This window comes from Mastigoproctus giganteus, chromosome 14 (genome assembly GCF_048544385.1).
Source record: "Mastigoproctus giganteus isolate SK-2022 chromosome 14, ASM4854438v1, whole genome shotgun sequence".
In the NCBI taxonomy this organism is placed as follows: domain Eukaryota; kingdom Metazoa; phylum Arthropoda; class Arachnida; order Uropygi; family Thelyphonidae; genus Mastigoproctus; species Mastigoproctus giganteus.
Window position 1 is genome coordinate 55,497,156 of NC_143588.1, and position 24,433 is coordinate 55,521,588.

The window sequence follows — 24,433 nt, forward strand, 5'->3', positions numbered from 1 at the left end:
TGCAAAAAAATTTTTGTATGATTGTTCAAATCTTCTAAACTATCTTTGCTAGGATATCCTGTAGCGTTGTCCACGATCAGAATTGCTTTATAATTAAGGTGTTTTTTTTTCCCACACAATATATCTTTCCACTGCAGGACAGAAGAATTCAGCATACCAATAAACAAAGAGGCCTGGTTACCCAAGCTTTATTATTAGTAAACTAAAAGGGGGTTCAATCTCAAATACCCCACAGCATTACAACCCAACAAAGTCAATCGATTCTTCGCTGCTTTGAAGCCTGGCATGTTTTTTCTTCTTTTGATATGAAATTTCTTTTACGTATTCATTTCCAAAAACGTCCCATTTTGTCTATGTTAAAAACTTGAGCAGTATAACCAGTGCTTTTTTTGTAAAGAAAAGATGCCGGTACTCATTCTTTGCTATCAGGAAAAATTTAAAGTCAAAAATTTTTTTCCTGATATTGTTACTTTAGTAGTAATATTTTTGAAATAAGAAGAACAAATTTAGTATATTAACACAGTTTATTAAGCATAAATTTATTATTCGAGTTTATAAAAAAAAAAAATAAGTAAATAAATCAGTCAAATACTTAGTTCAGGACACTCAGGATAACGGGTCCATAGTCAAATGGTCGTTAGTGTAGTATCTCAAATAGAGAGACTTATGATAAATGAAAAAGTTTCTAGTACCCCAGCTTGGCCTGAAACTGAGGAACTAACGAAAACGTTTATTTGGGTCTTTCCAGTTGTTATGAATGACAAGGGTGGAAGAAGCAACTCTGACTTCTTCCTGGAGAAGTGTGACTGGCAGGTGAGGGCTGTGCAAGACTCCATGCAGGAGCCTCCCCACCACCACCAATCTTCTTCTTTGGTGTCCCTTCACAGCAGAGTGAACTCCTTATGTACGTACATTTCAGGTAAGGAACAACAAAACCGAGATTTTTATATACACAGTGCATTTACGATTGAACCTCGTCTCTCTGAGTACCTCCTTACCAGGAGAACTCTTTCCAACTGTGTTTAATAAGCTATAGGTTGTCGCCATTTTATGTCCCCCCCACACATTTACCCCCATTTCTCAGACAAATTTTTGTCGACAACGATCAATATGGCGTTATGTTGGCCCACGTGATGTACAAATCCATATAAAATTCAAGTCAATAGGTTGAGTGGTTCCAAAGATACAATGCTGTGACAGACGGACTGACAGACAGATGATCGAGTGACATTTTAAGGGTCCTTCATTAGACTATGGCCCGTAAAAATAAATAACATAAGTAAAAATAATTTCATAATATAAAGTTTTTGTAGAATATTCTAAATTTTTATCAAGTTTTCATCAGACACCCTATGCAGACTTCTTTTCTTTCTCTTTGTGTGTCTCTTGCTGAATGACGTTTCCGAAGCAGCCATGAATCGATATATTTTGCTGAATCGAAGCAGCTCAGCAGTGGGCCTGCAATTTTATGAAACAATAGTGAAGAAACTGTTTTTGTCATCAACGAATCTCTGGTTGGGCTGGCGATCAGATTCATCTGTGAAAATCCTCGTTCACATTCACTTGATCAAATTGGTATCGCACTCAGAGCGCTCATCAAATGCTTCAATTCTTCCGAAACCATCTTTTCAATTAGGTATTCCCGAAATTCATGAATTGTATCTCTTTCATTTAACTGTAATTTTCTAATTGAATTTTCATTTGGTGAAAACTTTATTTTCACCAAATGCTAACAATTCATGTTTAGAAGTTTTAATACCTTCACTGTCCTCGTTTTCCTTCTCTCGTCATCAGTATTGTCACTAGTTCTTAAATTTGATATATATATATATATTTTTTTTTTTTGAAACTGTCCAAAATGTCAGTGTCATTCGGATATTCAGGTACTGTGACCATGTAAACAGAGATAGGGAAAATTTACAGGAAAATGTGGATAACACACTTCCGCAAAACAACAGATGATTATTTGCTGGGGTAAAAGAAAATCACTCTCTCCTAATTCTCGAACAGTGCACTTACAGTTGATTCACAGAGGTGTCCAACCTACGGCCCGTCCGGAAAGTGAACTAAAACAGCATTTTAAATTTTGTTAATTATCAAAAAAATTCTCATTAAATGTTTTGTTCAGTAAATTAATTGTGTAATGTACTCATAATTGTGTAATGTACTTAATAAAATTTGAATATTTTCAATTTTACTTTTACAAACAACAAATATGGAAAATGTAACACACTAAAGAAATCTAACTTTGAATTTTTTTTTTTTTAATATGGTCCCTGTATGGGAAAAGTTTGGACACCACCGCAGTAGAAGGTGGACCATACCCTTTGATCTGCTCACTGTTGACCAGCGCGACTTCACCGTATGTGGGACAGGTTTTAACAGGTACCACTAAGTTTTAGAATGGTAATCCCTTTACCTCTCTTAATTCGCACAGCAGAACTAATTGCCTAAATTGGCTGGAGGCCAGAAATGCGAACAGTTCGTACCAAGTTAATTCTCTCCTAATCCGTTCGCTATATGAAAATTTTTTTCGCTCAACGGAAAGAATTTTAAATGTATCTTCCAAGGGGAATTCAAAATAATTTGCTATAAAAGGACTTCCTTAAACAGAGGTCCGACTGAGTAATTTAGAATTATAAAAATGATTATACAGTTTTATATAGAAAATATCTTAACAGGCAGTGAAAAATGCAAATTTAGTTAAATAATTTTAAAGTTATTTGTATAGTAGGTAAACATGTGAAAAAAATTTACAGAATATTACAAATTTCGAAGTGCACTACATCCAAATGTCACTGTTAATAAAGGTGCCGGTACGTCGTACCGCTGCGTACCGTCCCCAAAAAAAAAAAGCACTGAGTATAACTATAATTGTAACAAGTTCTTTTTTGAAGGTTTCGACTCCTCCTTGATCTGCACTTGCAGCTTCTCCCTGGATTGCTATGTTGTGTAGGTTACAGCGCTTTTTAAATCATCGAACCAGTCCTTACTAGTGCTAAATTATTCCACTTTTTTTTCCCAAGGTGAGCTTTCTTCAGATCTTGATATAAGCTAATAGCTTTTTCTTTAATAATAATTGAACTTAATGGAATTTTGAGTTGGATATTATCTTCAATAAAATTATTTAGAAGTCTCTCCATTTCAATCATAATAGCCAGCCTAGCTCTAGTCAATTTAGTTGACTGCACTGAAACAGCTGTCTTCTCTGCTGCTAAAATTAATTAATTCTTTATTTTTTAAAAGTTGAACCTGTCAGTTCTAAATTATTGCACACATCCACTTGTCTTTTTGACCAGAATCAATTCACTTAAAAATGTCTGATTTAATATTCAAACTCAATCTTTTTCTTACCTTTGTTGTCTTCCTATTGCATTTACATTGTTGCTTTTTTATTCTTATCCGCCATTATTAACTCTTTGAAAATGTAACTGCATTGCATTAATTATGATAGAAAGTTCGAGTAAACTGTCCATTACAGACGATGCCTAACACTGTACTGAGTGATGACTAGAAATGCATATAACAGAAATATTACAAGCAATACTGCATATTCCTTAACTTGACAATTTTTTCAAAAATTTCAAGTCGGCATGGGAAATGCTGTCCGCTAGCTATATCAGATGAAACGTTTTCATTAAACAAGTCAAAAATTCAATTTGTAAAAGAATTCAATCTGTACACTAGTAAAAGGGCATTACAGTGAGATACAGATTATAATATACGAAGAGCATTATAGCGAATCAGCGTAAAACGAACCGCATTATAGCAAGGGACCTTTATTTTAGAGAATAAGTTGTGGTCAGGTGGAAGTTGTTTTATTTGTGCTGATAACAGATAAACAATAAAAATGCATGCAAGCATCAAAATCTAGTCACATAATATTTGCTAAACACATATAGACAAACAGACACAAAGTGAATCTCAGTTTATGAAACTGAGAATTCATAAAAATATTAATAAGCAATTAATTTCATTCAAAAACATAAGTACAAAAGAATATTCATGTAAATTTTACATATCAGAATATATATACATATATATATATATTTTACCTGATCTTTACCATCTCCCATACGGTCTATAACAGCAGGTAATACTAGAATAAAATAAATTTATTACTCACTCTAATTAACACATTTATTCTCATTCACACATTTTTACAAAATGTAAAATTTCATAAGAGAATTGACTGGAAAGTAAATGCACAAAATCTGCTACATTAAAAGTTACCTTTATTAAGACTTTAAAAATATACATATAAAACTATAACTACATACAAACAAATTGTTCACATATCAACAAAACAATGGAGGAAGCTCTGATCATTTAACCCTTTTCAAGTATACGCATATGTTTTCAAGATTCTCAATACAGTATCAACAAGTTACACCTGTGTATGTACAAGTTCCCTTAAAACTCTACAAAGACATGCTGCCATCCATAAACTTAGAAGGTATTAGTAACAAGCAACAATAGCTGTTTCTGTATTTATAACAGTTTTGAAACGCATTGTAGGAGAGCAAAGCCCATTTAATAAGCTTGAAGGCAAAATCAGTTTACACAAGCAAAAAATGAAGAAATTCTCTGCAATTCAGATCTAGAAATTGATGAAACTGGATTAAACAATGCATGCATAAGGTATTAGTAATTATGTTTTATTTTTTTTTTATGAAATTTTAATTTAACTTAGCAGCAGTTATTAACTTATTAACTTATAAGTTAATAAGCAACTTAAATATGAATATAAAGTGATGTCAATATGAAGTTTTGTATTCTTTCATTACTACTCTGACTTTCAATTTATATCAACTCTTTATGTTAAAAAGTTTGATCATGATCAAAATAAAAGGAAAGTTTTTGTTAGGCTTTCAAAACCAATTCTTGCATACAATAATTAAGCCCTTTAAATTCTTGCTTTCAACAGCAAGAATTTAAAATTAATGACATCTGTAGCATCCAATAAAAGATATGCCAGCATCAGACTTCTAAAGTAAGCATCTCCACAAAATCCAGTCACTGAGGCACATGAGTGTTCCTAATTTTGTTTCTTTTAACTTCCATTCGCTAACAGTGAAGATAATACCAAAATGCAGATGTTAAAAAACATCTTATAAAAAAACCTGTGTAAATTGAGTTGAAGGGGTTAAAAAATTTAAATAAAAATGGACTTTTCACTGTTGTGCCATAAAAGACTGAAAATTAACATAAAGTGAACAATTTGAATTATTTCTTGCTGTCTTTTTAACGCCACAAAGAGAATATGTATAAAGGGCCCTGCACTTGTTGATTTCGTAAATCTGGTTTGCCAGCCAGATGGTTAATTTTATTGTTGACAATGATTGTACCTAAATGTTTGGTTATGAGGTCAAAATAAAAAAAATAAAAAATATATATATATATATATATATATATTTATTCACTTAATTGCATTGATACACTATAATTTTAATTTAATGACTGCAAAGGATCAAAGATAAGGTCAATCCTAATGACTGGTTATGAGGAGAACGAGAGTAGCCTGTGTGAACGTACATTTTTGCCGCTCCTGGAACAGAGAAGTTTTTTCTGATTTATTTTCTGTTTTATTAGCTTAAATTAGTATATTAACTTATTTTCTAGAGTAGCTTTATATTCCTATTTACGATACTTAGTTTAAAGTAACTTAGATAGAGAATTTGTAGGTATTACTTAGTATCGGAAAGGGTATCAAATCCACGTGTTTACCGTTCGTAAATTGCCGCACAGCATAAGCTTAATATAGTATAGTACATAATATTGTCAATTAATCAGATAATTAATCTTGTTGAACTTCATTGTCAATTAAATTGTACTTTTAACTATACATATAACGACTTGGGTTACGTAACATAAATAATTAATACTTAACTTAGCATTGGCAGAGGCATTTGATACAAGAAAGCAAGCTTATTCAGCATCAGCCAAAAAAAAAAAAAGGGACACCACTCCCATTTCACCCCTCCGTTCATTCGAAATACCTGTCCAGTTGAGCTTTAAATTTGTTTAGGCTATCAACTTCAACAAGTGATGGAAGTCGGTTCCACCAACCAACCACCCGCTGGCCAAAGGCAAATTTCCGCACATCTATCCGACATCCGTCCTTCCTCAATTTGAATTTATGCCCTCTGAGGTGATTATTCTGAGCAAGATGAAGAATCCCATTGGCATTGAGCATGCTCAAACCATTCAAAGCCTTATACACCTCTATCAGATCACCTCGCCGGTGCCTAGTCTCCAAACTCTGTAATTTGCAAAACTTAAGCCTTTCTTCATAAGAGAAACCCTTTGTTCCATTCACTAATCTTGTTGCCCTTCTCTGTACCCGTTCCAGCAGCTCTACATCCTTCTTGAAATGAGGCCTCCAGACCTGTATACAGTACTCAAGATGTGGCCTAACCATTGCCTTACACAAGGGAATAATCACCTCCTTATCCCTGCTAGAAAAATTCCTGTATATCATTGACAAGACACCATGAGCTACTCTTGCAGCTCGTCTGCACTGCTCAGAGAACTTCATATCTGCCTGCACAATTACCCCCAGGTCCTTTTCATTCTCCACCACTGTCAGTGTAGTACCGCAGAGTTGATACGTTGCTCTGGGGTTACTGTTTCCCCATATGTAGTACTTTACATTTGTCAATGTTAAACTTCATTTGCCACCTCTCAGCCCATCTGTTCAACCTTTCCAGATCCTGTTGCAGCAGCATAGCGTCAGTAGTGTCCTTAACAACCCTGCCAACCTTTGTATCATCTGCAAACTTGGACATTAAACTTGATATCCCATCATCAATATCATTCATAAACACCGAAAACAACAACGGACCCAACACTGAACCCTGAGGAACTCCACTAATTACATTAGTCCACGTTGAGCAGTGTCCATTGATTACCACTCTGTCTTCTGCCACTCAACCATCCCCTTATCCATAGCAGCAATTTGCCTCCAATGCCACACTGCTCCAATTTGTGCAGCAGTCTTCCATGTGCAACAGTATCAAAAGCCTTTCTAAGATCCAGATATATAATATCAAAGTTATTCCCTGCATCCAGTTCTTTTGTGACTACATCATAGTATCCAATCAAATTGGTCAGGCAAGACCTGCCCTTAACAAAACCATGCTGCGTCTGAGCTATAACTGAATTCTTGTCTAGATGATCCTGCAGTGCTTCTTTCACCAGTGCCTCCATTAATTTACCTGGAACAGAAGTTAAACTAACAGGTCTATAACTACTTGTGTCAGCCTTTGATCCTCCTTTGTGAACTGGGGGTTACATTTGCACATCTCCAGTCTATGGGTACTTCGCCTGAGTCCAAAGAAGCTCTCATAATTATGGCTAAGGGTTTGCTTACTTCCTTTGCTGCCTCCTTTAATATAACTGGATAGATCCCATCCACCCCAGGTGCCTTTTTTATGTTTATCCTGAACAATCTCTCCTCCACTTTCCTCTCAGTTATTACAAAATCATCCAGCTCACTGCCAATGTTTACTTTACCTACGTCATTCTCCTTCCTGAATAACTCCTCATGCATGAATGTAGATGCAAAATACTCGTTTAGACTGTTAGCCACCTGAGCAGGATCGTCAACTGTTGAACCATCAATATCCAGTGGACCAATCTGATTCATCCCTTTCCTTCTTGAGTTTAAATATGTAAAGAACTCTTTTCTGTTTTTCTTTGCATCCTTTGCCAAGGATTTTTCGTAGTCTGCCTTTGCCTGCCTAATCTCCTTTGTGACTTGGTTACAGACCAACTTATATCTATCATAGGCTTCCATGTCACCTATTAATTTGTATGTATCCCATGCATTTTTCTTCTCTGCCACATGTCTCATTAGTTCATCTGACACCCATTTAGGCCTAAACCTTGAACAATATTTCTTAGTTGGTATGTAAAGCCTGGTAGCCTCCAAGATTAGTTCCTTGAATGCTTCCCATTTTGAGTTTGCTGTTGGTAACATCATCAGTTGGTCCCACTGTATAGAATTTAAATACTGTCTCAGACCATCATAGTCGCCTTTACGAAAACAAAAACCCTTCCCTTTACCTCTGATGGTAGTTACCTCCTTGAGTAAATCCCACTTCAACACACTGATCACTGCCACCTAGTGGTTCATTTATCTGCAGATTCTTAATGCATGAAGAATCACTACTGATAATCAGATCAAGAGTATTGCTCCCTCTTGTTGCCTCACGAACATGCTGATGTAGAAAACAATCATCCAATAAATCCACAAAAGCCTTGCTGGTGTGCGAGTGACCAACCCACAAATTCCAGTCAATATCTGGGAAATTAAAATCCCCCATTATAAGACTCTCTGATTTACTGGCCCACTATTTCCCTGTACAATATCTTATTATACTCATCAGAGTCATTAGGCCTATAGCACACTCCTACTCTCAATTTTGATTTCCCTATGCTTATGTCACACCAAACTGACTCGACACTGCCCTGTCCATCGATGTCGACTGGCTTCACTTCCTTGGACTTTGTGTTTCTTAACTAATAGCATAACCCCTCCTCCCCACCTGTCCCGTCTATCCTTTCTATACACATTGTATTCCCCAAATTCCAGTTCCGCATTACTTATATCTGTGTGACACCACGTTTCTGATATCCCAACAATATCTGCCTTTGATGTTTTGAGCAATACCTCAAATTCATCAAATTTATTTACCAAACTCCTAGCATTGGTGTACACGCAGGTATATATGCACCTGTTTCTATTCTTAGCTACCCTAACACAACTCATGTGTTTACTTGTACCGCAATGACTCCCAGCAGTCTCTGAAATATCCTGCATCTTGTTTTTCAGGCTTCTGCTCATTTCAATATGAAGCAGTGCAAGAATCACTTCCACCTCTGCCAGTGGCTACTGTTAATCTATTAGTCCTTGTATCCCCCCCAACTAGCAGTTTTCCGACCCACCTAACACTGCCTCGACAGCATCAGCAAAAATTCTTGCACCCTTTCTATTTAAGTGTATCCCATCCCTGTAGAAGCAATCTCTCCTGTTAACAAGTACAGTCCAGGCTAAAAAAAATTCTACCCCTTGAGCCTTGCACAATCCTTCCAGGGCCGAATTGATCGACAAGGCTCTCATCATATACTCCCTCCTATCGTGTCTGGGCAGAATTGCAGACACTTTCAAATTCAACCCTAAAATTAATGAAACAGGTCTATTTTTTAAATGTCTGCCAAAGAAGACTGACTTTTAAAGGTTATAAATGTGTAGGTGGTAAAAATAGTAAGGAGAGAATGTCTTCGTTGGTGCAAATATGACTAGTAATGAAAAACTGAAGCTTTTGGTAATAGGCAAAAGTAAACAACCCTGATGTTTCAAAGGAGTAAAGTTGTTGGATTACAACTACAACAAAAAAGCTTGGATGAAAAGTGAAATTTTTGAACAGTGGATTTTAAATTCGATAGAAAGATGACAAAAGAACACAGAAAAATTGCTTTGATTGTAGACAACTGCCCTGGCCACCTTCACTCGGTAATTTCAAAATTTACAAATATGAAGCTAGTTTTCCGAATACCTCGTCTAAACTGCAGCCAATGGGCCAAAGCATTATCAAGAATTTGAAAATGCACTACCGAAGCAACATACTAAAAAAAAATTATACTGAGAATAGAAACCAACCAACCTATATTACAGATTTGCAGATGTGCATATCAGAGTTGGTGAAGGTGTGGAGTCAAGATGTGATGGAAACAACGATTAAGAATTGTTTTGCAAAAGCAGGTTATGCTAAAATGCCAATAAACAGTGATGAGAAAGATGATCTGCTACAAGACACTGAGCAATCTTGGGAAGAACTCCAAGTGAGAGGTTTGATCAGTGGAGAAATTGTTCTTGAATAATTTTTAGGAATTAATAACGATGTCATAGTAACTGAATATCCGAGTGACTCCAACATTTTGGAGAGTATTCAAAGAACTAGTGAGAATATAGATGATGAGTTGTATGAAACTGGGAGCAATGAAGGCAATATTAAACCTTCCAAACATGAAATGTTGACAGCATTTGAAACTTTGCATCAAGGTCTTTAGTGTGAAGAAAATATATTTGAGTGCTTAAACAAATGCAAGCATTTTTATGAACGATGTACAGTAAAATCCAGTGAACAACAAAAAATAACCAGATATTTTATGACAATTCTTAAAAGTGTACTTAATATATTGTGTGCATCATGTAAGTAGTCATTTCTTAATATGTGTGTATATGTATATGTGTTTACAAATAATAAATTAATTGTTTTAAAATGTTAGAAAATTTTTTCATTCCCACTTATTTCTGATTATTTCCCATACTTTGCTGTATTTCTGAGTTCAATTTCAGTATTTTTCATTGTTGAAAAGGTCATTAGTTTATAATTAAATTTCTGTATAACGAATTTTTTCAAAGGAAAAATCGATTTTGTTATGTGGAGGTCCGACTGTATATATGTACACACACACACATATATATATATATATATATATATACACACACACATAGAATATTATTAGAAAAAGTAAATCGATCCAATAATAATACCATCAGGGACCTAAGAAAACGCAAAAAAAAAAAAAATTATCGCTTTTTACCGACGATCTAGATGACTTCAACTGGGGCCAACCACCCAAAATGAAGGCAAAAAAGACAAGAGGTTCTCTGTTTCTGTGATGATCAATATATGCTAAGTAATTTAAATCTAAACCAAATATAAACCAGTATAGGTCAAATAAATAGAATGATGATAAAAGTTAAGAAAAATTTTGAAATATTAGAATCAAAAGGTAAGAAATATAAGTAAAATATAAATGTAAGCATATATTAATCATCGTTGACCCGACAGAGAACGTAATTTAATGATTAAAATAAGATTAAATATATAATACATACTACATTTGACCGTTTCTAGGACATAATGTAATAGTCGTCAAAATAATGTGGTGCTCCCTACGTGATGGATACGGTAAAAATAAATAAATAATTAAATTAACGCAAAGAGAAACATGCAGATAGTAAGAAGAAAAACTAAAGGAGTAGGAATAATAGAACCTGAACTCCACAAAGGCGAAAAATAGTGGTATAGATAAGAAATAGTTTCTCCTACGTCCTCAGATTGCCCTAATAATTTCGGAGAAATAAAAATAAAGAGTGTAGGACAGTTTAAAGACATTACGTAGGAGAAACTATTTCTTATCTATACCACTATTTTTCGTCTTTGTGGAGTTCAGGTTCTATTATTCTTACTCCTTTAGTTTTTCTTCTTACTATCTGCATGTTTCTCTTTGTGTTAATTTAATTATTTATTTATTTTTACCGTATCCATCACATAGGGGGCACCACATATTATTTTGACAACTATTACATTATGTCCTAGATACGGTCAAATGTAGTATGTATTATATATTTAATCTTATTTTAATCATTAAATTACGTTCTGTCGGGTCAACGATGATTAATATATACTTACATTTATATTTTACTTATATTTCTTACCTTTGATTCTAATATTTCAAAATTTTTCTTAACTTTTATCATCATTCTATTTATATTTGACCTATACTAGTTTATATTTGGTTTAGATTTAAATTACTTAGCATATATTGATCATCACAGAAACAGAGAACCTCTTGTCGTTTTTTGCCTTCATTCTGGGTAGTTGGCCCCAGTTGAAGTCATCTAGATCGTCGGTAAAAAGCGATAAATTTTTTTTTGCATTTTCTTAGGTCCCTGATGGTATTATTATTGGATTGATTTACTTTTTCTAATAATATTCTATAGACATTATGGGTGTATTGCATGATTGCTTGCAACTGCATTGACCCATAAATATTAGTTATTGTCTTTTTAACTTTCTTTCTTTCCTTTTTTATCACTAATATAATTATAAATATATATATATATATATATATACACGTTTCCAATAGTTCAATTTTCTTAAATACTGGTGTTTTTTACATATAGGTATTATTGTTAATACAATACTGGTCTTTAAGCCGGATTAAACCACAATAGAATGATAACACAAAAGAATAATATATATATATAATTAATATAAGTTGTAGTGAAAAATCACAATGGCTGAAAAAGAACTAAAAAATAATATATTATAATAGTAATAATAGAGGCATGTGATTCAAGAAAGCAAACATACGAGCTCATGTAGCATCAGCCAAAAAAAAAAAAAAAAAAAAATTATGTATTTATGTACCAGGTACATAATGCCACTCTACTCTCAGACTGATAATGTCACTGATAATATCACAGCATCAGCTGTTAAAAACTCCTTTATTGCAGGAACTCATTATGAAACTAAAACTGTGTGTAAAGTTACCATTTCGCGTATACGTTCATGAAGACATTTATTATAACTCCGGTACAGAATTGTTTTAGGAAATTGTCTTTTCACCCATCCCCCATTTCCTTTTTGATAATGAACAGTAAATTGTGCAAGAGTTATATCTTCTAATGTTTCACCCTGTTTTTCATATTTATCAAAAATACTTTCCATACAAATTTGTATATCCAAAGACTCACTATCAACTTGTTGTTCATCCAATTCAGCTTTTGATTTACATAATTTCTGACGATCATGTGGCCATACCTTTGGCACATAATCAATTGCTCTAGAAGACACTGCCCCAGGGCTCACATCTGGTGAGTATGGGCTTGGCACACCCAGGGTCCTGAGCTGGACATCATCATCATTCCTCTCTCGGTAATAGGGAAATTTTTTTTTTTTGGCCGGTGCTGCATAAGCCTCAGGCTTCCTTGCACCATATGGCTAATAATAATAATAATTGGGTATCGTAATAAATACCAAGCTGCCTCTTGTGAACTCATCTCCACAGAATTCAATACATCTACACTTAATGCTTGTGTTAGACCAGTTATATCCATATCAGGATATTCTTCTTGTAGCTCTATAATTTTTCTTTGCAGGTTGCTTATTCCTCTGTTAGTTTTATTCACATATTCAACTACATATGCTGCATGTGAATATTCTTCTATGATAAACTGTAAATCTGAATTAGATTTGAGCACTCCTAAAATCCATGGAATGTAATTATTCATAAATTCTCTTCTATCTTGCATTTCAGAAAAACACGTGGTTGTTTGATACCAGCACTAAAAATATTTAGCTATTCTTCTTCTTATCAGCATTGATTTGATTTAAGGAATTCTTCAAAATTAACATGATTATCCAATTCTAATGAGTCATGCATTTTATGATAATGCTAATCTTCGATTGTAATCTGTGGTCATCGGTATCAATATACGAGTTTCCGATGTTGGCCAAAAAGGTGCTTCAAATCTACATTCGCGTTGGTTTGCGCTATTATTTTTATAACAGGTAAAAGTATGTTTATGTTGCTGTAAATTTGAATAATCTGAAGTTTTCTCTATAGAACATAATGCATCTATCATTTGGATTGCTTCTTCCATCCCACCTTCTTTTTCTTCTAATGGTGCAAAGGGTGTATTGTTCATCCATAATAATATACGTGCAACTTCCTCGATTTTGAAATTCAATGTGTTTAAAGAAATTTATAACATATTTCCCAAAAGGACTATAGGTTTTCAATTTTAAAATTTTGAGTATGCTCTCAACAATTTTATTAAAGTATATGACACATGTTAAGGGTCTTCATTTATTAATGTAGCTCTTTCCATGTAAGGTAGATCCATAACTTCATTAGTTGTAATTTCTCGTTTATATCTGAATTTGTATAACACACAAAGTAATAAGGGCCATGTTGGTTCACACGCACTCAACGTCAAGAATATTGTAGGTTTTCCTAATTGACGAATCATAGCAAAACATCGAATTGATTTTAGAAATGCCAAGTTAGACTAATGACTTGTTTACAAATTCTTTTCATTTCAATATAGAATGAGCAATGTTAGCTGTTATTCCTACTGATTTAAATGCAATTTGCAAATTTTCTGCGGTATTCATTCACATAATTTTAATTGCCATATATAGCAAATGTTGGGGAGTAACTACACAATGATCACATCTACGAATTTCACTCTATGCCATCATAAAGGGAATAATTTTCAATCCAGTTTTAAATTTTCATGCATGTCCCAAATATATAGCTGGAAAAGAAAGTTCTTCTGCACGAATATCAAATATGAAACTTGTTGGAGATGATTTCAGACCCGGTGCTATACATAAATATTTATCTTCAGACCATAATAATGTTTGTTGTTGAATTAACAATAGTTCATCATCATCATTGTTGACAGGTTCCACAATTTCATCTGAATGTTTCTGTTCACTATCATCATTTGTCCCCAAGAAATCGTCACTTACTTTTATGCTATAGAATTTATACAAATGTGAATTTATCAAATACTGTAACCATATTTTCAATATTTTCTTCTACACACATCCTTGTAGATATGATTTATGTACGAGTCCATTTTATATGTACATTAATGGAATAATCGTCATCTAATTCTCTAGGTAATTGATGAATCATCGTATTTACGTTAACTGGTACATTTATTACTTGTCCAATGATCCCATATTGCCATGTTCATAACATAAACGACGAATTTGCATAAAGGGTAATTGGTGACATCAGACCCTCAGTTACAATATCCAGTGGAGGCAAATGAGTAGGATAAGTTGGATATATAAATCCATTTGAAGTGACCATCCATCCATTGGTATCCATCCCTCTTTTAATGACATGTACTACGAGTCGTGAAAGAACTCACTTCTTGTAAATGAAATTCATTTTGAAGTAATTTGTATGAAGTTGTTGGAAATGGTTTCAAATCTAATTGAAACCATAAATGATCACAAACATTACAACTAAATCCAAATGGGTTTTTTGTACGCTAGTTTTTCAAACTCACTGTCAGCTCGTGTAGACACTATAGGGATGTGTCATCAGGAATCTTATTATTAGCCATTTCTAATTTGGTTTTTTTTTCATGCACAATATTCCTTCATTCGTTCTGCTGGAGTTTTAGATTCCTGATAAGTATCACGCATATTAGACGCATAGACAACCTGTAGTTGACAAGTATCAGGCACAGTAGAACTCTGTGGTTGAATTTCATTATGATTTGGAATAGTTTTAATTTCTAATTTCCTTTTCTTTCATTCACGATACTCTTTCATTACTTCAGCTCGAGTTTTTTTGGGTGCAGTTTGAGAACTCCCGGGCATAACGAAACACTTGTTGAATTTCATCTGGTCACATTTCTGTCCAACTTCTCTTTCTTTCTTTCATGATATTCCTTCAAACAATGGGCTGTAGATTTTGGCACAGTCACTCAGGTATTAATCATTATGCTGATATAACGTAGCACGTCACTGCTCAACAGTGTCACTGCAACTTGTTGTATCACTGCAAGTGTTGCATAAAATTCAGTTTGCTTGGGAACATGTGTTGTACTTGTTGCATCACTACACGCAACAAGTGCAACGCATGCACAACGGGTTTCGTGATGATTTCTAGGTAACGTAACACTTTTTTCCAAATAACGCTGGTAAAAACTTTATTAATGTCAAAAAAAAAAAAAAAAATTCACACAGCCATTCCCTCCAAAAGTTTATCCAGTTCTACCTTGAATAATATTTTATAATAGCAATAGAGGCATGTGATGCAAGAAAGCAAGCGTATGAGCTTATGTAGCATCAGCGGGGGGAAAAAAATTCACACAACCATCCCCTCTAAAAGTTCGTCTAGTTCCTCCTTGAATTTATTTAAGCTATCAACTTCTATAACGACAGTTGGAAGTTTGTTCCAGCATTTAGCCACCCGATGGCTAAAGGCAAATTTACCCATATCTATTCTACAACTGTCTTTCCTCAAATTGAATTTATGCCCCCTCAGGTTCATAATCTGAGCAAACAGAAGAATCCCATCACAATTCAGCGTGCTCAACCCATTCAAGACCTTACACACCTCAATCAGATCACCTCACAGGTGCCTAGTCTCCAGCCACTGCAATTTGCAGAACTTAAGCTCTCTTGGTAAGAGGACCCCTTTGTTCCCCTCACCAATCTTGTTGCCCTTCTCTATATACACTCAAGCAAATCTACATTCTTCCTAAAATGAGGCCTCCATAAATGTACTCAAAATGTGGTCAGACCATTGCCTTATATAAAGGGATAATCACTCCTTTTCCCTCCTAGAAAAATTCCTGTATATCATTGACAAAATCCCATGACCTGCTCTTGCAGCCTGTCTGCATTGCTCAGAAAACTTCATATGACTGCACAATTACTCCCATATCTTTCTCATTTTCTAACACCCTAAGTGTAGTACCACACAGTTGCTACGTTCCTCTGGGATTATTTCTACCCATATACAGTACTTTGCATTTGTCAATGTTAAAACTTCAGTTGCCACTTCTCAGCCAATCTGGCCAAATTTTCTAGACCCTGTTGCAGTAGCACACTGCCATTACCGTCATTAACAACCCTGCCAACCTTTGTATCATCTGCAAACTTCGACACTAAGTCTGATATACCTTCATCAATATCATTGATAAATATACAAAACATAAGAGGACCCAACACCGAACCCTTTCGGACTCTACTAATAACACTGGACCACAAACAGCAGCATCCATTCATTACCACTATGTCTTCTCCCATTTGACCACCCTTTTATCCATTGTAGCAACTTACCCTTAATACCATTCTGCTCCAATTTGTAGAGTGGTCTTCCATGTGCAACAGTGTCAAAAGCTTTTCTAAAATCCAAGTATATGATACCAAAATTATTTTTTTTGCATCCAGTTCCTTTGTAAGCACATCATAGTATCCAATCAAATTTGTCAGACATGACTTTCCCTTAACAAACCCATGTTGTGTCAGAATTATTGCTGCAGTCTTGTCTAGATAATCCTGCAATGCATCTTTAACCAGCGACTCCATTATTTTACCCGGAGTAGAAGTTAAACTAACTGGTCTGTAATTACTCATGTCACCCTTTGAACCCCCCCCCCCCCTTTGTGAATTGGGGATCCATTTGCACATCTCCAGTACGTGGGGACTTCCCCTGAGTCCAAGGATGCTCTCATAATTATGGCTAAGGGCCTTTATGTTTAACTTCAGCAATTTCTTCTCCACTTTACTCTCAGTTATTACAAAATCATTAAGCACCCTGTTACAATTTGATAAACTTCTGGCATTTTCCTTCCTTAATAGCTCCTCATGTGCAAATTTAGATGCAAAATACTCATTCAGTTTGTTCACTATCTCACCAGAATCATCAACAGCCAAACCATCGATATCAAGTGGACCAATCTGATTCATCCCCTTCCTTTTAGAGTTTATATATGTGCTGGTTTATGGATTCGGAACACTGCTAGTAATAGCAGAAATACCCAGCAACCATAATGAAATATAGATAAAATAAATAGATAAGTGCATGAGTAAGTGTGCTGAGCTGTCAGGTGTAGTATCATGGAAAAAAGTAAAACAGTGCCTGCCTGAAAAATAAAAGCAATTACATAAAATTAAATTAAATAAAAATGATACTTAATGCTATAGATCCTAAAATTTTAACTACGTTATCATGGGCTGACAGCCAAAACCAAAGGAAATACAGGCAGAAGTAAGGTCTCTGTTATGACATACACTTGACAGACAGAAAAAGTGAGCAGACTTATGTCATAGCCAACCCAACAGAGACCAAAAAGAAAAGGAATAAAAAATCAAATTTAATTCAAAAATAAATAAAAATAAGTAAAATGAAAAATTAAGATAAAATTAATAACAATTAATTCCAAACAGCCCTACCTGAATTTTAACAAAGAAAATAACAAGGAAAATGTATTTAACAAAGAAAATGTAATATAACAGCATAAAATGTATATAAATCAAATATCTCCTAGCCTCTTTGGTGTCTCACAGTGTAGAAAGCTTGTGCCCACCGATTGGCTAACTACAGGGGTATTATTTTGTTAGTTATATTTTGATCTTTATTTTCATTTCCGACAATGTTTAGTCTCATTTTTGTTAAAACAATACCATTACTGACTTAAACACGTGACATATATCCAGTCCTATGTTCAGGGATCCTATTGATATGGGTTACACAACCCTGGACTGCCCAAGCACTATTATATTCCCCTTCTTCCAATTACTTTTTGCTGTTCTTAGACACTACATTTTATATCTCGTGAGCGATTAGGTTGACTGAAAGCAGTATTCGAGATACTATTTTTCTGCTATTGCTCACTTTTTTCTTCTCCAACAAAGTTTAGTCTTTTTAATGCTACTCTGTAAGTTATTGATTTCTCTCCTTTGATCATCTACTTGCCTCATTTGTTTAATTGCCGATTTCCTCATCACACAGGTAAGGTTTACATTGATCTATTTAGTTTGACGAACATTTCTTTTTTGATTCAATCAATTCAGCAAGCACAGTTGCGAGTGCTGCACAAGCATGGGGGAAATTCTGACTTATGTAGCATTCCACGGAACGCAACCTTTTACGTAAGTCAGGGAGTTCCAGTATTTATTTATTTATTTAAAACAGATAAAATTACTAGTCAGAACAGATTAATGCCATCAGATATGATTTGACATTACATTTGTCTGAGAATATACAAATTCAATAGATATAGCATAAAATGGTACCTATCACGACAGATTAAAATTCAAAATCAGATATTCGGCAGTGAATATCTGCAACATACAAAGGACCCTATCAGCCTCTACATAAAGCAAAGCTAATAATAATCATAATAATTCCATATTTACACAATACAAAATCTAAAATACCAAAAATTTTACTAGTTATTATTGAACATGGCTTACATTGAAAGGCACATCATCATGGGGCTAGGGCCTCTCAATATATGCCATCAAACAGATAGTTTGGTTGCCATCGGCATTAAGCATGTTCAATGCTGAAAACGTCTCAGACTCTCACTTTCTCAGGCTACACGCACACGAGGAAGAATAAATTCAAATTGGTGAAGGATAATGCACAATAGATGTGTGGAAGTTTGCCTTAAGCCAACAGATGGTTGATTGTTGGAACAAACTTCCATCTGTTGTTGTGGAAATGGTTAGTTGGAAATAAATTCAAAGAAGAATTAGACAAACTATTGGAGGGGATGGGCAGGTGATGTGGGTTTTTTTTTTTTTTTTTTGATGCTGTATAAGCTTGCTTTTTAGCATCATTTGCCACTACTACTAATACTAAAATAATCGTTATGAAAACTAGCTGTGAAGTTTAGATCTTTATTACTAACAGGGTCTAAAAAAACATTTGGCAAATGTTTTCTCCATTTCTTCAATGCCTTTGTTCTTTCCTTACACCAAAATGACAACTGCCAGTTTGGTATTTGGTATTATAACAGTACACTTATTCATCCCAGTTTTGAGCCTTTGGTGTTGTGTAAGATTAGCAGACAGCCTCCACTTCATTCTCCCTTTCCCTCCAAAATCAATGAACATCTGTGTCAAGCCACTAACCATCAATGATTAGTCTTTCCCTCCCTTTTGCACATTTCTTTTCATATGCTTTTCCTTTATTTTTTACACATGATAATATTATCTTTGTTCTCTAGCTTACCATATGTAGTATAGAGTTCCACCTCTAGCCATGCTTTATTCAGTTAGGAAATGCTCCAAACAGACACCAAAAGCTTCTGGTGTATTTATTTGTTTTTATTATTCTACTATGATACATTTTAATTTTCTTAACTAGTATATTTTAATTGATTTCATTGATGTCTTAAATGCTTTTAATATCAGTTATCATTTTAAGTTACATATTTTATTATAATACATTTTCTTCTGAGATAGCTGTTGTTTGCAAGAAAATGTTGGTTTGAAAATGGCAAACTAAACAGAGATTAAACAACTTTATATAGTATTTAACTGATCCTACAAATGTTTAGGATAATGACTATCATTACTCACTTTATGCAGCTATTGACAATGAATATTTATAGCCTTGAAATTTAAGTTGAAATATAGTCACATTTGATTAAACTGACATCAGAAATAATGATAACCCAGCTATAACGTAACAACTAAGTTAATTAACAAATATCTCCATATAAATTGTGTCGTTTTACTTTGGTTATAATAACTTTTCAAAACTCCATATCTCTGTTATAACACCAAGCCATTTTCCAGTACACTGACCAGTAATAGGTATTTGTCATAAAAATAAGCATATGCAGTTGCATTACATAAGTCATGAAACCAAAAGGTATAGGCACAGGTGACAATGTAATATCACTCTTACTGATGTTATGTTTATATGGGAAGTTATGGTTACTTTGATAATGTAACAGAGCTATTCCTAGTGGCCTATTCAGAAATGTACTGAAAATTGATTTCTTTACAAAAATTGCCTCAATATGAAAGCACATTTGTTGTAAGAAATTGGCAACCTAAAAAATTTAGTTTTGAAGAATACTCTTGAGCATTTAGTTTCAACTGCACATATTTATTTACCCTCTCTACTCGAAAAACATTTTTTTATTTTGAATTCCAATCAGCTAGCATCATTCTGTTGCAAAAATAATTAATGATTTTTACACCATAAGTACAGTATAATGAATACTATAATGTATATGAATTTTTCGCTTTGCATCAATTTTACCATGAATGGCAAGCAAAAAGTTGTTATACATAAAATGAAAGTTATCAGAGAAATAAAAATGGGAAGAAGAAATGTGTTTCTTGTGAATTCAAATCAAAGCTGACATTGCACCTATTTTTTTATTTTTTTTTTTTTTGGGTAGTTGTTGGTGCATCAGCTTCTGTGGCCATAATGCACCTCCCAAGGTTTTTGCAGTACTTTGATCCAAGCCAGAGGCGGGATTCAAACCCGCGATCGTTAGGTTGCCAGGCAGGCACTTTACCCACCCGGCTAGCCCGGTCGGCACACCTAGTTGTAATTCAAAACAGTAAACACTGAATCATCTGGAAAGAACTGTAGCAAAATGAATCTATACACAAACCCAAACATTCTGACGTCAATGAGGTTCTTTTAAAGTGGTTTAAATAGCAAAGGGGCATAAATATCCAAGACAGTAATCCACTTTTAATGATTAACATTTTCCATATCATGTTACTAAATTATCTGGAATTGGGAACTCTGTGGCCCACCGACTGGAGAGATCAATTTAAGCTGTATAACAATATATATTTTGGGAAAACCATAGGTGAAACAAAATATTTGACCAATACAACCTTTCTGTAGTGGTTACATTAAGGATATCCAAAGAAGGCATTTTTAATGTGGATGAGACAGGACTTTTTTTGTAAATTAACTCATAACAGAGCATTAAAATTCAAGGATGAAAAGTACATAGGCTGCATATTACAAAGATTGCATCATAGTCTCATCTGTGCTAATTTGAATGGCACAGAAAATAAATGTTTGTGATAAAAAATTCTAAAATGTTACAAAAAAAAAAGTTACCCTTTAATATATAACAAATATAAAAAAAAATAATAAAAAAAAAAAAAAAACTTTGTTGAAATCAGCTTCGTATGAATCTGAGTTGCTTAACTGGGATCATAAGTTAGAGACATGAGCAAAAAATTCTTTCCATTGGACAAATGCACAGCACACAAAAAGGACAAAATAAAGAAGGAAAAAAAAAAAACATGAAACTTGTTTCTTCCCACAAATACAACAAGCATCTTGCAACCCATGGATCAAAGGGTTAACAGGAAGTTTCAAATCTCACTTGAGAAAACTGATTTTGCTTAAAATCAGTGCTTTTTTTGTGATGGTACGCAGCGGTACAGCGTACCCATACCTTTATTAACAGTGACGTGTGACATTTGGATGCAGTGCACTTTGAAATTTGTAATATTCCGTAAATTTTTTTCTCATGTTTATCTACTATTCAAATAAGCTTAAAATTATTTAACTAAATTTACATTTTTCACTGTCTATTGTTAAGATATTTTCTATATAAAATTGTATAACCATTTTTATAATTCTAAATTACTCAGTTGGACCTCTGTTTAATTATTTTGAATTCCCCTTGGAAATTACATTTAAAATAGTTTCCGTTGAGCGAGAAAATTTTCATATAGCGAGCGGATTAGAAGAGAATTAACTCGGTACGCTCTGTTCGCATTTCTGGCCTTCAGGCAATTAGTGCTGCTGCGCGAATTAAGAGAGCTAAAAGGATTACCATTCTACAACTTAGTGGCACCTGGTAAAAACTATCCAACCACCTGTCTCACATACGGAGAAGTTGCGCTGGTCAGCAGTGAGCAGATCAAGGGGTATTCCCAATGGGCTCTGGCCCACCTTCTACAGGAGTGGTGTCCAACCTTTTCCCGTACAGGGGCCATATTCAAAAAAATTCAATGTTAGATTTCTTTAGTGTGTTACATTTTCCATATCTTGTTGCATGTAAAAGTGAAATTGAAAATATTCAAAAATTTTATTAAGTACAATACACAATTACATTTACTGAACAAAACATTTAATGAGAATTTTTTTCATGATTAACAAAACTTAAAATGCTGTTTTAGTTCACTTTCCGGGCGGGCCGTAGGTTGGACACCTTCATGAATCAACTGTAAGCGCCCCGTTCGAGAATTAGGAGAGAGTGATTTTCTTTTACCCCGACAAATAATCATCTGTTGTTTTGCGGAGGTGCATTATCCACATTTTTCTGCAAATTTTCCCTATCTCTGTTTACATGGTCACAGTACCTGAATATCTGAATGACACTGATATTTTGGACAGTTTCAAAAAAAATAAAATAATAAATAATTCTAATTTAAGAACTAGTGACAATACCGATAACGAATGTATTAAACCTTCCAAGAAGGAATTGTTGGCATTTGGTGAAAATTAAGTTAGAAAATTGTCAATTAGGTTACAGTTAAATGCAATTCATGGATTTCGGTGGTACCTAATTGAAAAGATGGTTTCAGAAGAATTTGATGGACGCTCTGAGTACGATACCAATTTCATCGAGTGAATGTGAACAAGGATTTTCACAAATGAATCTGATTGTCAGACCAACCACAGCTTTGCTGATGATAAAAACAATTTCTTCACCACTGTTCCTTAAAATTGTAGGCCCACCGCCGACCAGCTTCGATCCAGCAAAATATGTCGATTTGTGGCTGCATCGGAAATGTCATTCAGCAAGAGGAAGAAAAGAAGTCTGCATAGAGTGTCGGATGAGAACTTAATAAAAATTTGGAATATTCTACAAAAACTTTATTATAAAATTATTTTTACTTTATGTTATTTATTTTTAAGGGCCACAGTCTAATGAACGACCCTTAAAATGTCACTCAGTTGTCTGCTTGTCCATCCATCTGTCACAGCATTGTATCTCTGGAACCACTCAACCTATTGAACAGAAATTTTGCATGGGTTTGCACATCAAGTGGGCCAACGTAATGCCATGTTGATCATTGTTGATAAAAATTTGTCTGAGAAATGGGTGGATTAAAATGTTGTCAACAACCTATAGCTACACCGTTGGAAAGAGCTCAACGAATATGTTTAAAATATAATTTAAAAATATTTTTTAAATTAAAAATGGCAGTGCCAGATAGGAAATCTGTAAGTAATTTGTATCCCCGCCCCATCTATTTCCGTCGCTAACAGAACTAAAAATTTAAAAATCACATTAGCTATGCATTATTTGATGTTTATCAAGAGAAAACTATTGCGATTGAAATTATCATTTATTTTTGTGTTAAAATTAAAAAAAATTTTTTATTGCACTTCGATAGTGCGCTTCTTTGTACTAAGTAACTCTCCTTTTGGTGACAAAAAGGTTGCTAAATAGTTAGTTAATAATTCTATAAAGGTCGTTTATAAATTTTGTAACACAAAGTATTTTTTAACAATTTTCAAAGCTGGAGTTGTCCCGGCAAGGAGGTACTCAGAGAGCCAATGTTGAGGCAGCGGTGGTGGGAAGGCGCCTGTGCAGAGTCTTGCACGGCCCTCACCTGCCAGTCGCTTCTCCCCCAAGACTTTAATCGCTTCTCCCACCCTTGGTATTCACAACAACTGGAAAGACTCAAATAGAAGTTTTCGTTATTTCCTAAGTTTTAGGCCAAGCCGGGATACTAGAAACTTTTTTCAGTTACCATAAAGCTCTCTATTTGAGATACTACACTAATGACCATTCGTGTCATCCTGAGTGGCCAGCAACACAGTAGTTGACCAATTTATTTTCTTATTTTATTCACATTTTACTTATTTTTCTATATATACACTTGAATAATTAATTTATACTAAATAAACTGTGTTAATATACTAAATTTGTCGTTCTTATTCCAAAAACATTACTACAAAAGTAATAATATCAGAAAAAAAAAAAAATTTTTTAGAGTACTTTTCATATCCTTTTAATTTTTAATTTTTCTTGATAGCAAAGAATAAGTACCGGCACCTATTTTTTTACAAAAAAAGCACTGCTTAA

The 24,433-nt window shown here is 34.1% G+C and overlaps 1 protein-coding gene across 1 annotated transcript in view; it reads right to left on the reverse strand.

The window, feature by feature from the left end:
• Positions 1-24,433, reverse strand: part of chb (CLIP-associating protein) — a 1,004,436-nt gene that overhangs the window by 904,092 nt on the left and 75,911 nt on the right. The window contains exon 4 of the mRNA XM_090388867.1: positions 4,056-4,099. Within this exon, the coding sequence (XP_090244993.1) occupies positions 4,056-4,099 (44 nt within the window). The remainder of the gene's footprint in view (positions 1-4,055; positions 4,100-24,433) is intronic.